The sequence below is a fragment of the Bombyx mori genome, chromosome 19 (assembly GCF_030269925.1).
Source record: "Bombyx mori chromosome 19, ASM3026992v2".
Taxonomy (NCBI): domain Eukaryota; kingdom Metazoa; phylum Arthropoda; class Insecta; order Lepidoptera; family Bombycidae; genus Bombyx; species Bombyx mori.
In genome coordinates this window covers 680940-706479 of record NC_085125.1, presented here as the reverse complement: position 1 = coordinate 706479, position 25540 = coordinate 680940, and the positions used below count along the sequence as shown (strand labels likewise).

The window sequence follows — 25540 nt, the reverse complement described above, 5'->3', positions numbered from 1 at the left end:
ACAGGACTTTCACTGATAGGTAGCTGATGATATAGAGAGTAATTTAGGCTACTTTTATTAGACTAGCTTCGCCCCGCGGCTTCACCCGCGGTACGACAATCACCGCGGGTAACATCGCGGGACTCGGCTATCAATCAATAATAAAATATGTTTTCGAAGAGAAGCGAGGGCGGGTCGCTAGTTTAAAATAAATTTGTTCTTGCGTTTAAAAATAGACATATCTCCAAGGTAAACATTCATACTTATTCTATTGGCAACATGGAAAATTTAAATAACAAATCAAACAAAAAAAAAAATCATTTATTCAACATATAATCGTTACGTAACGGTTGAGGTTCCAAACACCAGGTCTCTTAATTATTACTATCTTTGGGCCCGCGATCAGCTCCCATCTGCGGATCGTCCCATACACCACGCGGTCCCTAGGCGCGGGGACCTCGTAGGCGGTTCGGCCCACGGCCAAAAAAAGTATAGTAATCATCGCCACATCAGAAATTCAAAAACACACTTTTATGATTCAAGTTACTGTTCGAAAAATGTACGATCCCGTTTGATACACTGTGATGAAAATTATTCATTAATGCCGTCCGCATACGGTCCTCACGCTCGGGGACTTCTGACAGCCTTACGTTTGCACCCGTCTTTATAATAAATTACAATGTTACCAATATTCTATTTATAGTTTCAATGATATTTTGCATTTCTTTTCCAGGTCATATTTTTTATTTATTTTAAATGTTCGTTAAATTTTCAAATATTTCAAGGGTACGTACACAAGATTAATTAAGTAGTTAGTTCGAAATACGGGACCGTGCTCTGAACGTCCTGAAATCCAACATTACGAACATGTATAACTGTGCATTAATAATAGACCTTGGATTACGAAAATTATTATCATGGCTAAATTACCTTAACTGTGGTTACTCGCAAACAATACTGACGTGAAGAAACACAGACAACCATTAAAAACGTGACACACTTTGTAAACACTCCTATAACAAAAATAATAAAATACAAAGTTACAACACATAACGCTTTAAAATAAAACAAATTGGTATCGTGTCCTTAAAATAAATAAATAAATTGTTTCGCATTCGGGTAAATAAAATAAAATTTATTACATTACTGTCCCCAAGGGAAAAAAGGGTCTCAATTGTTTGAAATTTAAGTAGAATTTCAGAAAACTACAATATGGTGGATCGCTCATCCTCTGAGAGCTGTGAGCGCGAGGGCACAAGACAGAAGCCGTTAGTGCTGGAACATAACGATATGAACTCTCCCAGTGGCTCAGTCGTGATACAAAATAATGCGTGCTATAAAAATTACGTTGACGCGAGTGAGACACTATAAATGTTAATGTATAAGAATCTACACATCTTTAACATTTTGATACACGGTAAAGATCAATAAAACACATTTTTAAAGGATTCACTGGTATTTACATGTAACCAAAAAAAAAACGACAATTATTCTAAAATATAAAAACAATTTAAAAAGTTAATTACCGTTCCCGCCATACGGCGCGACATAGACACCACTTTTTTTTTAAAACCATCTACTGTCAAATTCCATTTCGGAATAATCATAAACCACTACCATTTATTGGTTTAAAAAAAAGAATAAATTAAGACTATCTTAAAAACCCGTAACAATATATTAGAGAATTAAATAGAAAGTTAACCGCTATTTAATTTTAGTGCCGATGGACAGATGCAGATACAGATGAAATTAATTAATTAATAATACATATTAATTATCGACTTATTATTATCGAGGGGTACCTAAAAGTCTATTTGGTATAAGCGACATTTTTGCAACTTTACAAGACAGCCATTTAAAGTTTAAAATTTGGAAAAAAATACAACTTAAAAATAAAACTTCAACTCTTTGAATGGGATAAACTTAATTGAAGTGTAATTAAAAATATCGAATTGTTGATGCTAATACAAAATAAAACGAACCTTTGATTACAAGAATAAATGTCGCGTGTTAATCGAAATGTCACTTAATCCATACCCTTCACTCCCTTCACCCCTCGATATTATGGGTTCTAATTTATGCGAGTGTTAGCGATTAAAATGAAACAGGTGGCAACAATATTAACAATGTCGACGCATACAGGCCGCGTGCGCCGTGAGCACCAGTGAGCACTATACATCGTCAGTGTCGAACTTACAGCCGCTTCAATGAGGCCGCGGTCATTAGTCATTTAAGCCCCAGTTAGTAAAATGGATAACATAATATTTTCTCGTGCTAAGAGAACCGCTCCGGAAACAAAGTTTAGGTTTAAGTTATAACCGTCTGAAGGCTATTTAGCATTTTAGCCCCATGGAGAGCATATGAATATGTGTTCTGCGTAATGAATATTGTTTTCCTCTAACAAGAAGTTCAGTCTAGGGACTTTTTGGCGGGAACCCGAGGAGTGACGTTCCGTGAATTTGTTTTATTTTATTAACTTCGCATTTCTACAGGTTTAAACGTGTAATAATGGTGGCTATTAATCGTTCAGCATCTATAGTTCAAATGTAGGAAATTGAAACAAAGTCTTTGGACGTCGCTTTTCGGGTTCTTCCAAATAATCCACTGAATGTTAGCGAGACTTTATTTCATCTCGTGTTGCTTCATTTTATTATTATCTCATTTTGGTTCATATACTTTTAAATTTAGTAAACAATATACATATGTACATGTGTGTTGAATAATTGAAGATTTTTATAAACTCGACACTGGCAATATAATTGCGAGAAGCTGATTGTCATAGTTAAAAAAAGAAGAAGAAGAAGGTCGGTTTATGGTTTCAACCCTATGCCTATCAAGTTTTCTTTATTAATATTTTGACTTTTTGGTGGGAACACGAGGAGTGAAGTTGTGTGATTTGTTTTATTTTGTCTATTTGGTGTTTCTTTAGATTTAAATGTGCAATAACAGTGGTTTATAAACTGTTTAGTACCCGTGAAAGTGCACAAATGTGGGAAAATAAAACAAAGCCGCTGAACGTAGCTTCTCGAGGTCCTACAAAAAGTTCACGGAAAAAGTTTCCGTAAATAACCACCATTTTACTGAGATTATATTTCATCTCATTTCATTTCATTTCATGGCATGCCATGTTTCATTTCACTTCATATTTACATTTTTCATATATAAAAAAGTCATAGTGTAGTTTTCATTAAAATTAAAATAAGTCTTGGCTTAAAGGTCTTAGTTACCAGGTCATAAAATTCCTTAAAAAAACTATTAATATTTACGGCAAAACATAAAAATGGTTTAAATGTTATTGTAATCGACACAATCTATCTTCAGATTTCATATTTTGTAAATAAAAAAAATCAATCGGACTTTTTCGTTCGGCCTTCGTTCGGTCTGAGCACGGTAGCCGATCAGTGCGCGTTTTTTAACGTTCTCGATATCGTAAAAGTTAGCTCATATTTGTATGGAATGGGATAGTTCGCGTACGTTTGCCGCTAGGGGCGCTGTTCCAACCACCGCATACAAAATTGACTAATTTTTACCCTGTCGAGAATGTTAAGAAACTCGCACTAAGCACACAGTTCGGCTCATCGTGAACCACGAATTACACAGCAACTACACCGTGTACAAATGTAAGTCGACCCCCCAGCCGGTGGCGGCCACCCAGGGTGGTAAGGACTTCAACAATCTTTCGTGATCCGGGTGTAGCTTCTGATCCCCGAACATACTGTGGCCCGCTATGGACAGGTCCAGCCAGTGCGAAGGAGGGGTCTTGAAGTTGTGCTGTTAAAATAAATAAATTATTGCATACTCTCGGTAGTCCACCTGGTGTTGAGTGGTTACCGGAGCCCATAGACATCTACAACGTAAATGCTGCCACCCAGCTTGAGATATGAGTCCTGAGTCTCAGTTCTATAGTACAACGGCTGCCCCACTTTTCAAACCGAAAGGCATTACTGCTTCGCGGCAGAAACAGAAAGGTGGTGATACCTACCCGCGCGGACTCACAAGAGGTCCTACCAGCAGTAGCTGCACTATGAACGTCCATTAGGTTCGTTCTTGGATATTTTTTGCACCGCCTTTTTAGGATCCTTTTATTGTATTATCGAAAGTAATTTCTGAGTCGAGACAGAGAGACGGTTCCAGTAACCACTTAACACCAGGTGGGCTGTGAGCTCGTCCACCCATCTAAGCAATAAAAAAAAAAGTGACAGTAGAAGATGCTAGTCGCATGCAGTATTCAATGTGCTTAGTGCGAGTTTTTTAACGTTCTCGATAGCGTAAAAGTTAAATTTAGAAACTGGAAAGTTGCCTACGTTTGCCGCTAGGGGCGCTGTTCCAACTGCAACTTTTACGCCATTGAGGACGTTAAAAAACTTACACTAAGCACACTGGTCACGTCTGTCATGGTGGCCATTGCTCGTGGTCGGTGGACCGTGGGCGGTTTGTTTCGTGACCCGCAAATATCGCACTCTGTGAGACATGAAGTCGCGGCACTGAGCGTCCGGGGTTGCAGCACGCTGCGTACTTTCCTCATTACTGAGGGCCGTGACGACCTTGTTCTAGTTTTTGCACCAGCTTCCTCCAATGTTGCCTGCATTCGACCTGCTTAATGGCGCCCGGGACGCTGGTGTTTGTGGCCTCCTTGACAATGTCCGCCCAGCTGGTTGGCAATGTTGCTGCCGTACCTGGATGTGCAGCTGGAGGTGCCAGGGCGCCGGCTCCCGCGCGCGGTGCAGCGCTATGAAGTACGTGCGCCGCGAGCCCCAGGGGGTGGACTCCTGCAGCTCGGGGACCACGTTGGTCCAGGATATCCGGGCCCCCTCTACCGGGGACGCTATTATCACTATGTGCGCGGGACCTGAAACGTTGTTTTCAAGCATCAACATAGGTGGAACTATTCGAATAGTGGAAACTTCACCTCCTAAGAGGAGACGAAAACCGGCCTCTGACACTATTGCTTGTAGGACGGAATTTGACAGACGACAGATTTATTCGTCAGGTAGCGGAATTGATAATAAGGTAAATATATCTCTGCAGATAGATGGCTTAAATAGGTATGAGGTTAAAAATAATCTGAAGTCTTAAACTTAGACAATTTGGAAACATAAAAAGGCGTGTTGTAAAAATGTATAATGATGTATATATAATGTGATATACTGTTCATATAATATATCTAATTTATATATATAGAAGATATTATGTATTATGGGTAATATATAAAATATAGGACATACATAATGTAAAACTTTATTATATTTTATAGCAGATACACATCATACACACCCACACATAAACACACACACATTTCCGTACTACATTGTTACAGATCGCTCTTCCTGGTTGACTTTCTTTACCTGGTGACCTAGCACTGAACCACTGACTTTTGTAACACAGGTTTTCCTAGCATAAAAGTCAGGGAATATTGTTAATGTGTAACTCATAAAAAGCCCATGTATACTATTTATTATACTAGTGTTATAAATTCTTGTACGCGTTTGTATTTAAGAGGCTTGAATAAATATAGTGGACTAATATTATAAAGCTGAGCGGTTTGTTTGAACGCGCTAATATCAGGAATTAGTGGTCCGATTTGAAAAAATTTTTCAGTATTAGATAGCTCATTTATTGAGGAAGGCTTATAGGCTATATAACATCACGAAAAGACAAATACAAGTGGAGCACCAATAGAGAATGTTACAAAATAGGGGTTTCAGTAGCTTCTTAACATTCTATAATTCAAAAAATCTTCACTTTCTACGTAAATGAAGTGGGGGTAGAAATTTAACGTTATGTTAAAGTAACTATTCCACGCGGATGGAGTCACGGGCAAAAGCTAGTAGTGGATAAAGATTCAATAAGCCGTGAATGGTAAAATTTTTTTCGTACCTAATCTGATAGCCTTGTGAGGCTATTTCAGCGTAACCTTAGCTAATAGATGAGCTCACGGGGATCAAACTGGAGTGATGTTAACACTGACCCTAGTAAGGGCAGTCCTTCGCAGAATCTACCATCGGATCGGAAACGCGACCTACTGAGAAGATCCGGCGAGAAACTCAGCGGGCTGTGTCTATGGGTTAATTCGCTCGTCGAGCCTTACGTCGCAAGCGACGGGTTCGGCGGTGACCGGTGTTTTTGGTACCTAAAAGCATCGTTAATGGATCGGGAGGATCCGTAATGGCGTGGCTGTTGAATGCGGAGACGGAGGCGGCTGCACGGACCCGTGACGTTGAGCGAGACGGCGTGCGTGGTGGCGTCGAGCGCGGCGGCGGTGACGTCAGCGCGCGCGGCGGGGCGGGGCGGCGCGGGGGCGGGCAGGCGGTGCGACGCGGGGATGAGCGACAGCACGGGCAGGTAGTAGGGCGCGCCGCAGTACAGCCGCCCGCCGCACTCACCCACGGGCGACGCGCCACGGAACTCCGGCACTGCGCCCACACACAGGTACACGATTACGTTATAATTATCTCAATTCCGTGGTTCTCTAGGTCATCAGCGGAGAGCTTTTTGATTTTTTTTGTTAATTACTTAGATGAGTGGACGAACTCACAGTCCACCTTGAGATATGAGTTCTAAGGTTTCAGTTACAATGGCTGCCCCACCCTTCAAACCGAAACGCATTACTGCTTCACGGCACAAATGGGCAGGGCGGTGGTACCTATCCGCGCGGACTCCTTAAAAGTCTCACCACCAAGTCATACCATCATGTCATGAAGTTATTTATTCAGTAACATGGCCTTCTTTAAATAAGATTCGAAGAGTCCTTGGCGACAAAATTCTGCTGCTGGCATTGCAGATGTCAATGAGCGACGGAGTATTTCCTATCAGATGGATCTATTGATTTTAAGCTCTGGCGGTGACCAATTCAGTAGCAGTTTTGCTGACGATGATAGCCTCATCAATATAAACGTTTTAATAGAGTGACATTTTTAATGCGAGTCGGATCCACTCCATTCAGAACTAGTGGTGCGGGGACATTCTATTAAATACGATGATTATACAAGTTACACTCGTTGTTGGCAAGGATGAGGAGTTGACAAACTCAAGTGTACCATACTGTAGGAGGGACGAGGGCGAGTTGTCGTCGAGGTCCGGGAGCCAGTAGACCGGGGGCAGCTCCTGGACGCGCGCGCCCACGTGCTCCCAGCGCCGCGTGTGGAACAGCATCACGCGCTGCGGCCGCGCCGCGCTGTACGGGGGCGCCGCGCCGCCCCACACCGCCAGCACGCACAGCGCCGCGCCCGCCAGCATGCCGCGGATCTGCGGGCGCGACTAGTATCAACGACGAAGCGCAACGCACTGGCGGTAGGACCGCTTGAGAGTCCGCGCGGGTAGGTACCACCACCCTGCCCTATTTCTGCCGTGAAGCAGTAATGCGTTTCGGTTTGAAGAGTGGGACAGCCGTTGTAACTATACTTGAGACTTTAGAACTTACATCTCAAGGTGGGTGGCGCATGTTGTAGATGTCTATGGGCTCCAGTAACTACTCAAAACCAAGTGGGCTGTGAGCTCGTCCACCCATCTAAGCAATAAAAAAAAAACGCAACAAAAATTGTCCGCTTTTTATAACGTTGGTTTGTTGGTTTCCTATCTAAGCTGATAGCCTTGAGAGACCATATCAGCGAGGCCTTAACTAATAGGCAAGCTCACGCGGCTCAAACTTGACGACGTTGCTAACACTAACCTTAGCAAGGGCAGTACTTCGCAGAATCTATCACCGGATCGGAAGCGCGACCCACTAAGAAGATCCGCAAAATTCAGTGGACTGTGTCTATGGTTTAATTTACTCGTCGAGCCCTTTGTCAGCCCGCTCAGTGTGAAATGGTTACCGGAGTCCATAGACAAGGTTATCCTATATGAGGCACTGTTGGTTCATATGTTTACGAGTATCTAAGAAGGCATGCTATTCCACTGTATAGAATGGTATATCGCCGAGCTACAAAACTTTATGGCTTCAGGACTACGCTACAGAATTTCGATGGTTTCAAGAACAAGGTCACACTTTCACTGACTCGTTGGGTGTGGTTCATGAAATGTTTGGGAAAGTGATATCTAACAGCCTACACATTAACTGGCCACTTAGCATCCCAGATTTTCCCAAACGCTCGGTCAACGTGGCCCCTCCGGAATTCCTCGCTGGGTTAACGCCGTCTCGGCCTACTTCCAACGAGGGCAGAATGAGTCTGGCGTGGGGTACAATTTGTACAACCGACCGCCATACATTCAGTTAATTGTTGGTGACGTCACAGTGCAGTAAACAGATTGTTTGCATCATTGCTTATACATTTAAAGACGATTAGATTGTATGTTTACTAAATGAAAATTTTTGGACATAGCCCTGAAGGCAGGTAAGTAGTTGTGTGTAGGAAGGAGCGTGCGGTACTGACCAGGCGGTGCGGGCGGCGCGCGCTCACCGCCAGCGGCAGCAGCCACCCGCCCGCGCCCAGCGACAGCGCCGCCACCAGCGCCGCCGCCGCCATCTGTCCACCGCAACCACTGTCTGCTCTAACTTCACTTCATAATTAATCTATACTAATATATAAATCTACAGTGGTTTTTACGGATGTTCCGTTATACCTACTGAACCATGCATCCGATTGACTTGAAACTTGGTATTCATGTAGAAAATACACGTACTTAATGGATAAGCTAATATTTATATGAATGTTGGAATCCCTACACCAGTTACGGGGGCGTTAATGATGAAAATCTTTGTGGGGTTGAGGAATAATAATGTTAATTTTAAATGCTCAGCGAAACGGACGGGTACAGCTAGTAACTTAATAATAATTTGGTGGTAGGACCTCTAGTGAGTCCGCGCGGGTAGGTACCTACACCCCGCCTATTTCTGCCGTAAAACAGTAATGCGTTTCGGTTTGAAGGATGGGGCAGCCGTTGTAACTATACTTGAGACCTTAGAACTTATATCTCAAGGTGGGTGGCGCATTTACGTCGTAGATGTCTATGTGTTCCAGTAAACACTTAACAAGCAAGAAAAAAAACGCTTCGGTGGTCGTGTAATATCTCCTGACATTCGGTCAGACCTGAGACGTGTGAATTGTACTTGATCGTATGTCTACGAATACACTGGGTGGCCGGAGAGGTACATCATTAAGACTCTACTAATGACTTTCCTATGTTCGTAATAGATAGGTATCGCGTGTGTATACTGACGTCGGCGGGCAGCGCGCGGGCGCCGGCGCGGGCCAGCACGGGCACGAACATGCGCAGCGAGCCCACGGACAGGTAGCACGACTGCAGCACGCACACGGCGCTGCCGCACCACCAGCGCGGGACCGGCGCGCCTGCGGACGCACGCACTGTACGGGGCGGCAATGGAACGCGAGCCCGCAATGTAACGCGAACCCGCAATGTAACGCGAGCTGCCAGTGAATGCGGGGTTGTTGACCCCACGAGGGACTTTTTGGCGGGAATGACGTTGCGTGTTTTGTTTTATTTTGTCTAATTAGTGTTTCTTCAGGTTTAAATGTGTAATAACGGTGGTTTATTAACTGTTTAATATCTGTGAAAGTGCACAAATGTGCGAAAATGAAACAAAGCCGCTGAACGTAACTTCTCGAGATCCTCCAAAAAGTCCACTGAAATTTTTTCAGTAAATGACCACCATTTTACTGAGATTATGTTTCATCCCATATCATCTCATCTCATTTCATTTCACTCCATATTATCATTTTCTTAAAAATAAGAATATAAATAAAAATAAGACATGACTTAAGGGTCTTAGTTACCAGGTCATAAAATCCCTTAAAAAAAATGACCCCAAGGGTGAGCAATTTCTAATTGAGCTACATAAAGTACGGTCGCCGTAACCTGTGTGGCCGTAGCCCACTGACAGCTGGAGTACTGGGCCCACCGCGGAGTTGCCACACAATAGAGACTACGACCTCACGCCTGGAGCCCGAGTGGCAACATTTGCTTAACACCGAGACTTGGGAGCTGTGAGCTCGTTCACACATAAATGTAATAAAAATATTAACGTTTAGATTATTAACAGTGGTCGGAGTAAGTAGATTGATTTTATATACTTACGTCAAGATATTAATCATATGGACATGCCATTTTATCCTTAATGATAATTTTTTTAAATTAAAAAAATATTGTTAATCCTCATCGGATACAATTTCTATATTTATGAGATAAAGCAACAAAAAGCCCTGTCTAAGTTTTGTCTCATACTGACAAGCGTCATTTCTAATTCAACAGAAAGGGATAAAATACGGTGTAACTATTCCAAGGCGTTTTTGTATAAAATAAAATACTGATTTCTATCACCATTAGGTAGCGTAGATTAATATTATTAATACGTTTTTCGTCTTAAACACAGAGATTCATGCTAATTTCAAAAATCAAATGTCACAATAAATATGAAGTTCCGGTATTTTGGAGGCATATCCATATTATCCTCTACGTTTGACGTCAACGACCTTAAATTAATCTACCTGTTCCGACCTCTAATTATTAAAGTCAAAATTTTGTTTTAGACCGTAACATTTCGTTGATAATGTCAGAAAATATAATATGTCGTGTGACGTCACAATTCACATTTAATGCTTTTTTTTATACGATTCATTTGTGTGAACATAAAAATAAGAAAGACAATAAAGTCTGTTTAGTTACCTAAAGGCACCAAATCAGCGAGGGTCGGCAGTAGGGTCCAGAGCAAGGGCAGGAAGGCGGAGCGCAGGCCGCACGCGGCGCACAGCAGCAGCAGCGCGCCCCACAGCGCCGCCCCCGCGTCGTGCTGCAGCCGCCCGCGCCACCAGCCCCGCACCAGCGCACCCTCGCGGGGTTGCAGCCGGAGCAACACCCACCACGACACCGCCAGGGCTGGGTACAACGTCGTGCTTTATTGCTTAGATGGGTGGACGAGCTCACAGCCCACCTGGTGTTAAGTGGTTACTGGAGCCCATAGACATCCACAACGTAAATGCGCCACCCACCTTGAGACATAAAAGTTCTAAGGTCTCAGGTATAACCGAAACGCATTACTGCTTCACGGCAGAAATAAGGGTGGTGGTACCTACCCGTGCGGATTCTCAAGAGATCGTACCACCGTGCTACAGTTTTATATCCCAATTGAATGTTTCTAGAGACGCAAGCATGTGACAATGGCGGATTCATTATCCTTAAAGGCTTCCCTAAAGAACGTGTACTTAGCGCTGCGTTTTAACGTCGCGCTCTTTTGATGTCACATAAATTGACTAGATGGCCCGCTCCTTGATGCAACGTAACATCCGCTAAATCATAGTGCCTTTCGATAGCAGTATGAAAATTTAAAAGTATTAAGATGTCGAGTGATTCAGGTGTGGCATTGTATCAAGCATGGGTATTTTTTAACTAATTCTATCAATTTTTCGGGCATTATCCAGTATTTTAATATACATTCACTCGGATGCTAAAATAAAATTTGTAAAAAAAAATTACAACGCCTGACGTCAAAGCCTCTTAACGCCGCGATTTTTGACGTGAATGCGTCTTTAAAATTACTTCCATAGGGACGCAATCTAAAAAAACGAATGATAACAAAATCGGGGGATACAGTTTAGTGTTGTAGCTACATATCTATCATCTCCATCCAAATTTCAGTTACACCACTGGATAGCTAAAGAATCAAAGAATTTATTACGCTAAGTAAAGACTGTAACAGATCGCGCGCGGGGGAGGGGGCAGCCCCGCCATTTTGTAGGTCATTTTGCTGCGTATCGAGATTTCCATTTCGTATAACTTTCGACTCGGTGAAGCTACGACGTTCATTCAAGTTTCAATCGTCAGATCTCGTCAAAATCTATCGATTATATATATAACATTAGTGTAAAATTGTAACTGTGAATATAATGTGTTAAAATATAAAAAAAATATCAAAAAATATATAATGTCGGCCTATACGCGTCGAAAAGCCAAATCGAAATACAGAGATCGTATACGATTGGAAAGGGCATCTCAACAGCAATCGAATGGTACCAATAAAACACCATATGATCGAGTCAAGCAGTGCCGGCAACGTAAAGTAATGAGTGCGGCCGAGCGGATCAACAACGGTGCCAGTACATCTGCAGCTGGGACGGTTGAAATTACGCAGATGGATGATGAAATCGCTTCTGTATCGACGTCGGGCTTATGACAAAGACCTATAATAAATAAAGTTATAATACAGTAATTATATGTTTAGTTGATTTATTTCCTGAACCCATTAAATGAAAAAGTTGCCATCATAAACAAAACATGTATGTATACCCGGAGGACTTCTTATGATTATGACATACATAAATAATAATATTTTATATAGAGACCCGTTACGAGACGTATTCACGTACAACAAACGGCCGTGTCCATAACACAGCCACACCCCTTTTTTTTCCTACCTAAGCTGAGAGCCTTGAGAGGCTATATCAGCGTAACCTTAACTAGTAGGTGAGCTCACGGGGATCAAACCTGACGACGTTGTTAACACGAACCCTAGCAAGAGCAGTGCTTCGCAGAATCTGCCACCGGATTGGAAACGCGACCCACCGAGAAGATCCGGCGAGAAACTCAGTGGGCTGTGTCTGAGGGTTAACGCCGCGACAAAGCGTTGCGTACTGCTAGCGTTGGTGCTTTGTTTGACAGTTTATTACCACAGTAGTGCAACACATCTCGGCGTCATAGCGCGCCGTCAGTTTAGCGTTCAGACGCGGGCTAAGTACGCGTTCTATTTGACGAAGCCTTAAACTTTTTTTTTATGATTGGAGATATACTGGTGGCCCGGAGGCCTTTCCAGTTTCACCAGGACAAGTGGGCGAGCAAAGGCTCAGCCAGGAGGGGTGAGGTTAGCTAACAGCTGCCCGAGCGCTTCCGAAGGAGACCTAACAACTGAAGAGCAGTTGCTTTGTGAATGAATCTAGTCTTAAACTATGTAGGAAGTGCAGGAGCGCTGACCGGGCAGGGCGTACAGCGGCGCCAGCAGCCAGGCGCGCGAGTAGAAGGCGAGGCGGCGCCGCAGCACGCACAGCGCCGCGGCCACCGCGCACGACGCCGCGACGCCGCCGCACGCCGCCGCGCACTGCGCCGCCGCCGCGCGCCCCACGCCGCGCCACCACCAGCCGCGCCGCGTGTACACTGACACAATGTTGCACTGTCACTCAAATCAAATCAAATCAAATCAAAAAAAATATTCAACATAAATGAAAGTACATACTTTTTAAACGTCAAAAAGAACTACCGCCAATTCACAAGAACTAGCCTTCGTCCTGAGAAGAATTGGCAAGAAACTCAGCGGGCATGTCTTTTTATTTTTTAAATATTAGATTTTTTTTAAATATTCATTTTTACAATGAATGTTATAACGTAACAATTATTGCAATATTGAGATGCCCGGAGCGAGCAACTCATTCCCACTTTGTGCAATCTTCTAGATAATCATTGACTTTATAGTAAGCTTTATTGCACAGATGTTCTTTAATAGTCCTCCTACCTCTGGGTCTGGGGAGGGACTTCGATTCCCTCTGTATTTTGTACCGTATGTTCCATGGAGAGTGCTCTGAGGAATTGTTCGAGATGATACTGACATCTCGTTTTTAGCATCGCACCGCCCGCCACCGGAGTAGAGTTCATCCATACTACCTGGAGCCACTGCCTTCATCCACAGTGCGTTTCCAGAGATCTTTTTTGCCACGTACCATCCGGCTATGGAATGAGCTCCCCTCCTCGGTGTTTCCCGAGCGCTATGACATGTCCTTCAAACGAGGCTTGTGGAGAGTATTAAGCGGTAGGCAGCGGCTTGGCTCTGTCCCTGGCATTGCTGAAGTCCATGGGCGACGGTAACCACTCACCACCAGGTGGGCAGTATGCTCGTCTGCCTACAAGGACAATAAAAAAAAATAGTTTTCTTAAACCTATATATATATATATGTAAATGTAGCTTCTGAACATCTTGTGGGATTTTGTTGTACAGGCGCCCTTGAGACCGACCCGCGGACCGCGATGAACTATTCTATCAGCAGCGGGAGTACTCACGCGCCTTCTTGGCTCTAGTGGCGTTGACGTGTATCTTGAGCAGCAGGAGCGCGATGGTTGCGAGCACCGCCAGCGCGGCCAGCGGAGCCCGCCCGGAGATCACCACCGCGCCCAGCACGTCGAAGTACACCAGCTGCCCTGACTTGTCCACCTCTTTCTCTAGATTCTCGCTGGAGAGCATTCCTATGTATCAATTAATAGAATAAGATGTCTTTTTTTATTCTAGATACGTATACTAGTACCCGATCCACTTCTGGAACTCGATGTGGATGTAACAACGCGAGACAAAGCGAATATTTATAATAATGTATACTAGCATAGTATAGCGGTATGAAGTTAATACTAGAGCGTACTAGATACTAGTGAGTAGAATGACTAGTATAGTATAGCGGTATGAAGTGAATACTAGTGCGTACTAGATACTAATGCGTACTAGGTACTTGTGAATAGAGTGACCAATGTAGTATAGTGACTTATAGCGAGTACAGAACAAGTGATGCGACCTTTGTAACATTGCTTGTCTAAGAACTTTTTTTTTAATTGCTTAGATGGGTAGACGAGCTCACAGCCCACCTGATGTTAAGTGGTTACTGGAGCCCATAGTCATCTACAACGTAAATGCGCCACCCACCTTGAGATATAAGTTCTAAGGTCTCGGTATAGTTACAACGACTGCCCCACCCTTCAAACCAAAACGCATTACTGCTTCACGGCAGAAGTAGGCAGGGTGGTGGTACCTACCTGTCCGGACTCACAAGAGATCCTACCACCAGTAAAGAACTGTTAATAAACCAGTGTTTGGCAAGTCCCCGTGAAGTGACCCGTGCGTGTCTAGAGCAAGTCGTAACAGAAAGTGTACCCGTACCCCGCGTGAGGGCCAGCACGTTGTCGCCGGTGCGCTGCAGCGCGGACTTGGGGATGTTGTCGGCCGTGTCCAGGCCGGTGTGGTACACGTAGCCGTTCGAGCTCCACGCGAGGTCCACGCCTGCGGAACCCTCACCCGCTCATGTTAGCTCATTCGATGGATAAAACAAGTTTTTGTGAGTCATTATTAATTTTTTCAGCCCACACACGTCCTCTTCTGGACATGGACCAAGGTTTGCCCCAGCAAACGGTCTTGTGCAGTCTGAATCGCGGTTGCCACTCGAGAACTTTTCGTCTCTAGCGGTCGTCTTTTTTTATTTTTTTTATTGTCCTTGTAGGCAGGCGAGCATACGGCCCACCTGAAGGTGAGTGGTTACTGTCGCCCATGGACTTCAGTAATACCAGGAGCAGAGCCAAGCCGCTGCCTACCGAAAATACCATCCATCTGTTCGACAAGTAATGTGCCCTGCCTTGGTTCCTCTGCGTATCTCCTCACTCCTAATTAGAGTTTGCAGAGAAACACCCGAGCGTACTCTTCTCTATTGCTTTTTCAGTGACTTCCGACCTTCTAAGGCCCCTTGTGAGCGACCACGTCTCAATGTCGTACGTCATCACGGATAGCACATACTAGTCAATCATTAATTTAGATTACTTAACGAGAGGTTAAAGATTAATTGCAACATGTCTTACTACAGAAGTCGGTATTGACCTGAGAGCTTCCCGAAGTCCCTGAATATCCTGAAGTCGGTGTCCGCCGGGATGAGGCCGCTCTGGAACAGCTCCTGCGCCAGCGACGACGCGAAGGGGTGCGGGACGGCGGCCGCGTACACCTGCGCACTCTCGCGTTACTCGTGCGGCCCACGGACCACGTCGCGTCACGACAAACGTAAGGAACGGAGCTGGGGACGCACCTCCATGATCCAGGGGTCGTCGGGCCCCGCCTGGAACAGCACCTCGCGCCCGCCCGCGCCGCACGCCTCAATGTTGATGAAGGCGCGCACCGACTTGGCCCATCTGACGCAGAACAACACCCCCTTTACAACCACTGGCGCCCCAGATCACAAGTGATCTTAGTTTGCGGGTAGTATGTTCGTAATCAGTAATAGAATCAATTCCGCTCGCAAAAGCGCTACAATCACATTGGATGACTTATGTCACGACCGCGCCACAAGTCTTGGCAAAGAGGTAAACGACTTTTTGGCGCGAACGCGAGGAGTGAATTTGTGTGATTTGTTTTATTTTGTCTATTTAGTGTTACTTCAGGTTTAAATGTGTAATAACGGTGGTTTATAAACTGTTTAGTATCTGTGAAAGTGCACAAATGTGGGAAAATGAAACAAAGCCGCTGAACGTAACTTCTCGGGATCCTCCAAAAAGTCCACTGAAAAAGTCTCAGTAAATAACCACCATTTTACTGAGATTATATTTCATCCCATATCGTCTCATCTCATTTCATTTAATTTCATGCCGTTTGATTAAGTTTATTTCGTTCATAAACTGTAAATAATTAAAACGGTGAATTATAAAAATCTTATTACTTCACGCTGGCTAATGCACAAACCGTGCCGGAGCCAAAAACTAAAGAAGAAGAAGAAGAAGAAACAACGGGACCTTTCGCAATAACTATTACCAACTAAAGAAGTTATTTTATTATTATTTTTTGTTTTATTGCCTAGATGTGTGGACGAGCTCAGGGCCCACCTGGTGTTAAGTGGTTACTGGAACCCATAGACATGTACAACGTAAACGCGCCACACACCTTGAGATATAAGTTCTAAGGTCTCAGTATAGTTACAACGGCTGCCCCGCCCTTCAAACCGAAACGCATTACTGCTTCACGGCAGAAATAGGCGGGGCGGTGGTACCTACCCGTGCGGACTCACAAGAGGTCCAACCACCAGTAATGACAATTAAATCGACATCAGTATGTTGTAGTAGTGAATGTATCAGTAAGTCTGTTTAAGTCGTTCGATGTAGTAACGCACGAAATAATAAGTCAAATCTTGTTTATTATACAGAGTCTACTATTACAGAGTCTATTTAATTGCTGAAATGAAAGTTAATGAGAAATCTTCCAGCAGTGCCTACGTACTTGTGCTGCGTGATGAAGCCGTGCGAGGCCTGCAGAATGTTCTCCTCGGCGCCGTTGAGCAGGAATATGACGTCGTGGCGCAGCGGGTGCGGGGTGGCCGCCAGGGCGCGCATCACCTCCAGCAGCACCGCGCACCCGGCTCCGTCGTCGCTGGCTCCTGTGCGCAGTAAGCTTTCATGACGTTGCTTCATCGACTGCTCTTCAGTCAGTAACTGACACTCCGAATCAAACGACATTTAGGCATATGTAAATTAGACAATTTTAATTAACCAGTAGTAGTCCTGTGGTAGTCGAAATTCGCTATAATTAATTGAAATTAAAGTTTGTGCACTATTATGATATATAAACAAATAGTATGCATGCGTGTGTGTGTCAAATACATGGTAGTGTGTGTAATATTTTTATTTGTTGATTTAATGTATTTTTATCTATGTCGGCGCAAACATAACTATTTACCTACTTATTATAAAAATAATAATGATTGAATGTGATAATCGGATCATCTGATCATCAACTAATTACTCTGTGTTTATTACGATGAGAAATTGCTGTTAAACAGTCCCTTTTATTGTAATTTCAATACTTTAAAAACCGTGACGTCAGCATTGCTGAAGTCATATTTTTTAAAAACATTACGGACGGTCCTCCTCCGTCATGTATAATTTAAAAAATTGTTAACATTCTGCACTCATTCTCTATATTCTCTATAAATGAATTTTCATACTCCTCTGTCCGCGCAATTTTCGTAAAAAGGGGAACAAAGTTTTTACTTCACGTATTAATATATAGATATAAGATAGACAATAATTAACTTAGACACTGTAAATTCCCTTATTTTTTCCTACCAAGTTGGTAGCTTAGAGGACGAACTAATGAGAGTTGAATGAATAACCAAAGTGAAATAGAAAAACTCAGCTATAGGCCGGGTCGCAGATTGTTGCTTAGCTAATTTTGTCCTTTCTAAGCAGAAACAAACGAATTGAACATAAGTATCTAAATAATAAAAGAAAATCAGGTATTCAATATAGAGCAATGAACGCATAGAACAGCCTGTAAGGACGTTTCGGTAAATTAAAGGCAATTATTGTAAGCGACCGATCTAGTAGCAATTTACGGCGCCATTAGCAGAACACGAATCGCTCGTGCAACTCAAGGAGAACGAATGTGTGAATTCAATTAATTGAGAAATGGATCGATTGTGTCAGGAGAGCGTGACTTGCAAGATGGGAATTTACACCTTATTTCGGAACCTCCTGATTCACTAACGGTACTTTAAGCACCGGTTAACGTTTTGGTCAAACCCGTTGCTTGCAACGAAAGGCGAATAATTAACCCATAGACCCAGCCCACTGAGTTTCTCGCCGGATCTTCTCAGTGGGTCGCGTTTCCGATCCAGTGGTAGATTCTGCCAAGCACTGCTCTTGCTAGAGCCAGTGTTAGCAACGTCACCAGGTTAGAGTCCCGTGAGCTCACCTACTCGTCCGGCGAATCTAGTATAAGCCCTCGAGGTTACAAGAATAGGTAGGAAAAAAAAAACAATGGGGTTGTATAGGTATCAAAATAATTAGAATTCAGAACGGGGTGGTGGCCCGATGACGTCACACGATCTCTTGACATACAAAAGTTCCAATTTTACTCACGATATTCCCTTATATTATCGCAATAATCCCAACGACTTATCCGACGTAATATTTTTATCTTGTACACGATAATCCTAATGGTCGATCATCTCAAATTTATGTTTAGTTATGATTAGACTAGATCTTTAATCTAAGAATGCGTTTTTCACGAATGTAATGGAAAAGGTTTCATTTAATGATATTTTAACTACATTGTTTCTGATGATGATCAAAATTGTGAGCATAAAGATTCCCAGTTCGTGAGCTCTGGTCTCGAACGCGTTTAATGTTGCCATTATATCTTTAATGGAACAACAAAGGGACGACGAGCGCGTATTTGGGACTACAACTGTTATTGTCAGAAACTTGTGTATAGAAGATTTCTTGAAAATCTCGCTAGAGTTATTTAGGTAATTGTGGAATTAGAATAGAAGGTATTCATTCCCTTTAGAAGTTTAACTGCCGAAGTGACATCTTCAGTGGCCAGAAAATGCCTTTTTGATATTTCCTATTTCTCTCGATTTAATATTTTGAGGAAATGCCCTCATAAACATAATCAGCGCTGTAAAGGGTGTCAAGGGATGTCTTTGGAGATGTTAAGAAAATGTACTTTTTTCATTATAATTATTAATAAACTTATATATCATATTATGAAAATATCAATTTAATATATTTTATGTATGTAAATTTTTATTGCTTAGATGAAGGAAAATGATTACGGCCCGTCTAATGTACAATATATAGACATCGTGACCGTGAGACCGTGGGAGACCGCACGAGTCTCCATTGTACAGTATATCTGGCTGCCCCACCCCTCAAACGGGAATGCGTTAGTGCTTTGCCGCAAAAATAGATAGGACGCATAGAATTTTTCTGTGACTGTAAAGGAACCACGTCACGAAATGCTCGTAATTGCGATAACGCTGTGGCAAGTTGACAGGAAGACAGGCCAGCATCCTTCCCACTTGCTATCATGAAGAACCAGGTTTTCCGGTATGAAAGGACGTATTTCCAATGCAGTTAATACTACGACCTTACGTTTCAAGGTTTAAGGCGTCATTCTCTTTGGCGTTTATTTGAGCAACATTTAGCGTTGTTTGTTAGGTTTGCTGAAACAAAAAACTGTCCTCCTCCTTCAGTCATTGCTGAGTATGGTGATGCGTCCGCATGTGACTTTTTTTGTAATTTGTAGCCACTTATGTCTGTCAGTGGCGCAGTGAAGGTTCCTCAGTCTCGTGTCCAGATGCTCGGACACTTGGCCACTCCATCTTCATCCACAAAAACCTGTAGCAGATTATTAATATTTACCTGGACTATCGGGGACCGTGTCGAAGTGACAGTTGAGGAGTATCGCGGTTCTCCGGCGGCCGCGCGGCCTGCCCCCCGCCCCCGACACGCGGACCACCACGTTCTGAACGCCGTGGTATACGTTGGTCATTCCTGGTGGGTCCAATTATGACATTACAGTATTAAAAGCACTGCTGCGACCAATTTCCGACAGTAACAGTTTAGGGTATTGCTGTGCAGGCAGACGAGCATACGGCCCAGCTGATGGTGAGTGGTACCATCGCTCATGGATGTCAGCAATGCCAGGGACACAGCCAAGCCGCTGCCCACCGTTCTATACTCTCCACAAGCCTCGTTTGAAGAAGGACATGTCATGGAGGGGAGCTCATTCCAAAGCCGGATAGTACGTGGCAAAAAAGATCTTTGAAAACGCACTGTGGATGAACGCAGTGGCTCCAGGTAGTATGGGTGAGCTCTGTGGATGGCGGGCGGTGCGATGGTAAAAACGAGATGATGGTATCATCTCAAACAATTCCTTAGTCCTTAGAGCACTCCCCATGGATTACACGGTACAAAATACAGAGGGTTCCAAACGATTCGATTTTTTTATTTTTTCAGGTCACCTTTATTTAGAGTTAGTTAGCAATTCCACAGAATATTTCTTTGAATTATCACACTACGATACATGTAAGCAGGGAACTTACATATAGTTCGTTCGACTATCGGTTATAAGATTTACCTCTAAGAAAGGTCATTGAACGCCGATCTTGTTGAGCTAATATTTCAAAAAGTCGATGTAACATAAAAGTTAAGACGCCCAATGTACTCGTTGAGGTTGCGACTATGCCGCTATTGAGATCCCGCAGGAAGTTACCAATTTTTGTAATAAACATGTACTTAAAACTTTTCAACTAACGACTTCCACGATGAAGGATCGCTTTAAAAATACGCTCTATGAAGCGAAAATTAATAATAATAACTATTTTATTATAACGAGGGGTGAAAGGCTAATTGGTTTATCCGACATTACGTTTAGTACACGACATTATCTTTGTAATTAAACGTCCGCTTTATTTGGTATTAGCATCAAAAATTTGACGTTTTTATTTTTTTATTGCCCTTGTAGGCAGACGAGCGTACCTGATGGGGAGTGGTTACCGTCGCCCATGGACTTCAACAATGCCAGCAGAGCAGCAGAGCCAAGCCGCTGCCTAACGATACTAATACTAGGCACACGATACACATTACAAGCGTAAAAAAAGATACACAATAAAAAATCTGGCTTGTAACCTAAGGAATGTTTTAATTGATCTTCAATAAAGTTAGCTCCATTCGAATAGCCAAAGAAGTTTTTTTGTTACGATATTTTATCCAAATTTTAAACTTTAAATGGCTCTCCTGTAAAATTGCAGAAATGTCACTTAAACCAAATAATAGCTTTTCACCGGTCGATGTTATTAAGAAAATTGGAACCAATTATTATTGCAATCGAACTTTTCATCGATCTCAAACAGATTGAAACTGTTTTTGCGTATTCCATCGCGCCGCCGCCGCAACAATTATATTTACTTGCAACCGGAGACCGCGTCACGGTGAGCTCCGTGTAGAACAACACACACAGCTACACGATGACCATTGTTCTAATGCTCTAGAATGTTCCCACCCTTCTAACCGGTACGCGTGACTGTATCGCAGCAGGAATGAATAGAACAGTGCTATTGTATGCTGACACAGCCCGTAGGGTTTGCGAGCCGAAGTGGCAGTGTGCAGACCACATAGCGCGAAGATCAGACGGCCGATGGGGCAGAAGGGTCCTCGAGTACACTTTTTTTTATTGCCTAGGTGTGTGGACGAGCTCACAGCCCACTTGGTGCGTTTCGATTTGAAGGGTGGGGCAGCCATTGTAACTATACTGAGATCTTAAAAGTTACATCTCAAGATGGGTGGCGCATTTACGTTGTAGATGTCTATGGGCTCCAGTAACCACTTAACACCAGGTCAATAACTTGCTCATAGCCGATGTAGCTTCAATATAATATTTGCCTATAGATTAAGATATTTTAGTTTCGAAGCTGGGCATAAATACGGCAGTGGCTTCACTATGCCCTGTTGTACAAGAACAGTAGTGACCACTTACTAGCAGGTAGGCTGTATTGTACGCTTCAATGCTGTCTAAAAACACAATTAAAAACTAATAATATAACACATTTTAAATCCACCTGGTTTTAAGCGGACATGAAGCCCTATGGATACAATGAAAACAATACTATTTCCAATCTGTTGTCGTCACTAAGACCCCAATCAATCAAGTCACGTTTATAAACTTTTGGTGTTTGACTAGACAATGCCTATGCGCATATTGCTGTTAGGGTGGACCTATATGTTACTTATGACGATGCTTGCAGCTGAAAGTAAGTATTGTACTTTTTGACGAAGCATGTTGCAGATAATAACATGTACTTTTAGGTTAGGAATATTATGTTCTCTTTTTATAATAAATAAACCTTTAGTTACGTTTATCAACCATTCCTAACATATAAGTTATTTTTAAATAATAAATTAGAAACATTACCATCAAGGAATGTGAGTGAGAAGGCACCGCTTGCTACTTGAAGGTCTAGCTCCACTCTATTGTGGGGAGATGCCTCTCGGGCTATCTGTTTGACAGCCCCCACTAGTATGTTGATGGCCAACACCTCGTTTTCATAGCTACCGGCCACCTGACATGAAACACCTGATGTTTTTATATACATAATTCCTTTGTACATTTGCTAACCACTGAACTCCTCTTAGTAAAGATTTGAAAAATTTGTGTTTTATTAGTTCTTGGGGGTCTAAAATTACCAAAACTTTATGTAGTGATGCAATCCTGCTCTACATATTAGTAGGATTTCTTCAGGATATGAGTCCCTGTCTCCTGTGCCCATTGGTAGTTCATAGAATTTATTTAAATAATTTGAAAACTAAGTAGTCAATTGAAAAGTGTATTTTTTCAAAATACTTAAAAGAAATAATGTAAATGTTGTAGAATTTAATAGATTAGTAATTTATTTATCAGTAATGACTTTAGGGTGCAGTTTTAAGTTTTTTTTAAGAGACTATACCTACCCTAGGGCCAATAGAAGTCAAATTGACAAGATGCTCATAAGCTATGTCTGCAATGAACTTCTCAACTGGAGCTGCTCTAGTCAGTGGTTCTGGTAATGCATAATCTATTAATGATACTCCGTATAATGATAAGCCTGTAGCAGCAAGTGCCACAAATAGCCACCATGTTGACAGTGGAGGTTGTGGGAGGATATTCTCTTTCATCATCTTCATGGGCTAAAAACAAACAATTAGTGGCAGTTTTTGTTTTAAATAAATATGTCAATATGTAACTACTATGTTGTCACGGGCCTTTCAATCATACTACACTATGTGGATTCTCATCAGCCTCTATGTGTAAACATAATTTGGTCCTTTTAGTTCCCTCCTACCTAATCTATTACCGAATGATAATTGCGACCTACCGAGAAGATCCGACAAGAATCTCAGTGGGTTAGAGATGGATGAACAAGCTCACCATTCAACTGCACACAATTATTAAAGGTTTTTTTTTGTTTTTTTACGTCACGTGAATTAATTTTTATGATAATACTTTAGATTAGAGTATAAATTTGAATTAAAACTTAGGATTTTTTTTTTTATATTTTTTTTTTTTTCAAAACATCACGATTTTTAAAAATAATAAAACAAACACCGGAAAAAAATACGTTAAAATGACATGACTTAATGTTGAATTTATGAAGGACGTTATTAAATTTCATAATATTTATCAATTTCATAAGGGAGCGAGGAAAAATAAGTACATGTATTTTTTTATATGTTAACCATGAAACTATTACACACTATTTTAATTACATACCATGTTTGAGAGCAATTAACCCACTTCATAGGTAGGTTATTAATTTTATTATTTCAAGGTGTATTAATCAGGGTGATTTAATAGCTACTAAAAATAATATAACTTTTAAATACGATTTAGCGGACAGAGGAACCACAAACAGAAGAAAGTTCGACAGCTACCATAGATTATACACTTAATATATGACAGCTACTGATTAAATATCCTATGGCTATTGGCTACCGTAAAATGGGGCGATTAGGGACAAATTCCAACTTTATGAGCAATTTTAAGGTAGTTGTTGATGTATAAAATGCTATATCAGGATCAAAATGATTGAGTCTTGGGGGCATCTTTGTTGTCTAATTTAAAATTATGCAAGTAGCATTCCAGTTTAAGCAAAAAATGCAAAAATAGGTGTAATCCCTATTTACCCGAAAATTGCGGTTAATTGGGACGAAATGAGAAATTTGCTAGGGTTGGCACTACTTTTATTTATATATAGAGTTTTAATTTATTTATTTATTTAGTCGCAACAACAAAGTGATCATCAATAAAAAAAATTGAAAAACTGACAAAAGTACATGGCAGACATCACCTCAATTATAGGTGCAATCGACAGTGCAGTAACAACAAAAAATATATATATTTATACATATATAGTGGGCTTTCTTAGAAACGGTTTATATTTCTCCGTTCTTGGTAAGTACTTAGGGGCTGATATTTCTATCTGGGTTAAGAGATTAGGTGTGTCGGTTATTCCATGGATTAATCAGATGAATACCCCCACTCTGAACAAATATTAAATATTTTATTATGTATTACTTAGACATTTTTGCCCACCTTGAGATTTTATTGATCTTGTTACATGTCTCTGTAAAATCGACTTACTTATATTAAATTGCTTATCTATTTCAACTAAAGACTTATTCCCAATTTCGCATCGATAAACCAGATTTTTACCAACAAATTTAAAAAATATTGTTATAACTACATAGACAACCCTACAAACCTGTACCTATTTATACTTAGGTCGTTTCCATTTCACGTATTCTCATCCCAATTGACCCCTTTTTCGTTGTTATTTGTACCTAAGACGTCCCCAATATCCCCAAAAACAACAGATTTTTACATGTATTTTTATTTAATCCAATACATTAAAACCAATAACAACTGAGACTTACCTTTAATATATATGCTGGTTCAAACACTAAATAACGTTTATAAATCATAGTCGTCTTCTATTATTATCAAATAAATAAAAGAGAGCAAAGTTTCTAGCACTAAAATAATTACCACCACAGGAAGTTAATTTGAAACGCGATTTTTTATAAGTTAGCAGCTATTATCATGCATATTCAGAGTTGTTTTGTGAACTTTCAACATTCTACTATTAAACTATAAAAAAATGGAAGATTTTGCAACGAATTTAAAACTTATATTGAGCGTCGAAAGATTTTCCCGGTTTTTTCCCGATTCGCCTTTCAATCCCTAATCGCCCCATTTTACCGGTACGCTACCTACTGAAATCGAATTTAAAATTGACAGCAAAAACGTCATTATTTGATTTTTTCTTTGAAAAGGCAATGGAAATGTATTGGGCATGACTAGGTTTTGCATTGTAAAGGTCGAAGCCATGTTTGATGTGAAACCTGAACCCCACCCACCAATCAAGAATGGTGGAAGAAGATAAAACCAAAATGGCCTCTGGAGGCTTCTGGCAGCTAGCTAGGCATAAGTTATATTAAATGAAATGAAATGGAACAAAATAAAATCCAATAAATGTAATGAATGAGTTGATGTATGTGTGTGATG

General features: G+C 41.8%; 1 protein-coding gene across 5 annotated transcripts; it reads right to left on the bottom strand.

The window, feature by feature from the left end:
• Positions 1-279: 279 nt before the first annotated feature.
• On the bottom strand, positions 280-23949 carry LOC101735998 (endoplasmic reticulum metallopeptidase 1). Of its 5 annotated transcripts, none has more exons than XM_038017645.2 (17): positions 23747-23949; positions 22948-23163; positions 22412-22559; positions 19861-19992; positions 16934-17090; positions 15753-15855; positions 15551-15671; positions 14843-14962; positions 13978-14160; positions 12901-13080; positions 10603-10812; positions 9139-9269; positions 8352-8444; positions 7017-7224; positions 6110-6392; positions 4656-4828; positions 280-3750 (listed from the first exon to the last, which is right to left on the bottom strand). In XM_038017645.2, the coding sequence occupies exons 1-17, from the start codon at positions 23747-23749 to the stop codon at positions 3572-3574; spliced, it is 2640 nt and encodes an 879-aa protein (XP_037873573.1). In that variant the 5' UTR covers positions 23750-23949; the 3' UTR covers positions 280-3571. The 5 variants fall into 5 exon arrangements, with proteins under 5 accessions (XP_037873573.1, XP_037873574.1, XP_037873575.1 ...); XM_038017646.2 differs by having other exon boundaries at positions 6189-6392; positions 23747-23920; XM_038017647.2 differs by lacking the exon at positions 9139-9269 and having other exon boundaries at positions 7022-7224; positions 23747-23920.
• Between the last annotated feature and the right edge of the window lie 1591 nt (positions 23950-25540).

Bases quoted from the DNA above. Each gene is read 5' to 3' on its own strand.
- LOC101735998 (XM_038017645.2), bottom strand. The intron at 15,856-16,933 runs GTACGTAGGCAC...GTTCTGCGTCAG, and splicing joins GGCTTCATCACGCAGCACAA to ATGGGCCAAGTCGGTGCGCG. The intron at 3,751-4,655 runs GTACGGCAGCAA...TTATTTTAACAG, and splicing joins ACCTCCAGCTGCACATCCAG to CACAACTTCAAGACCCCTCC.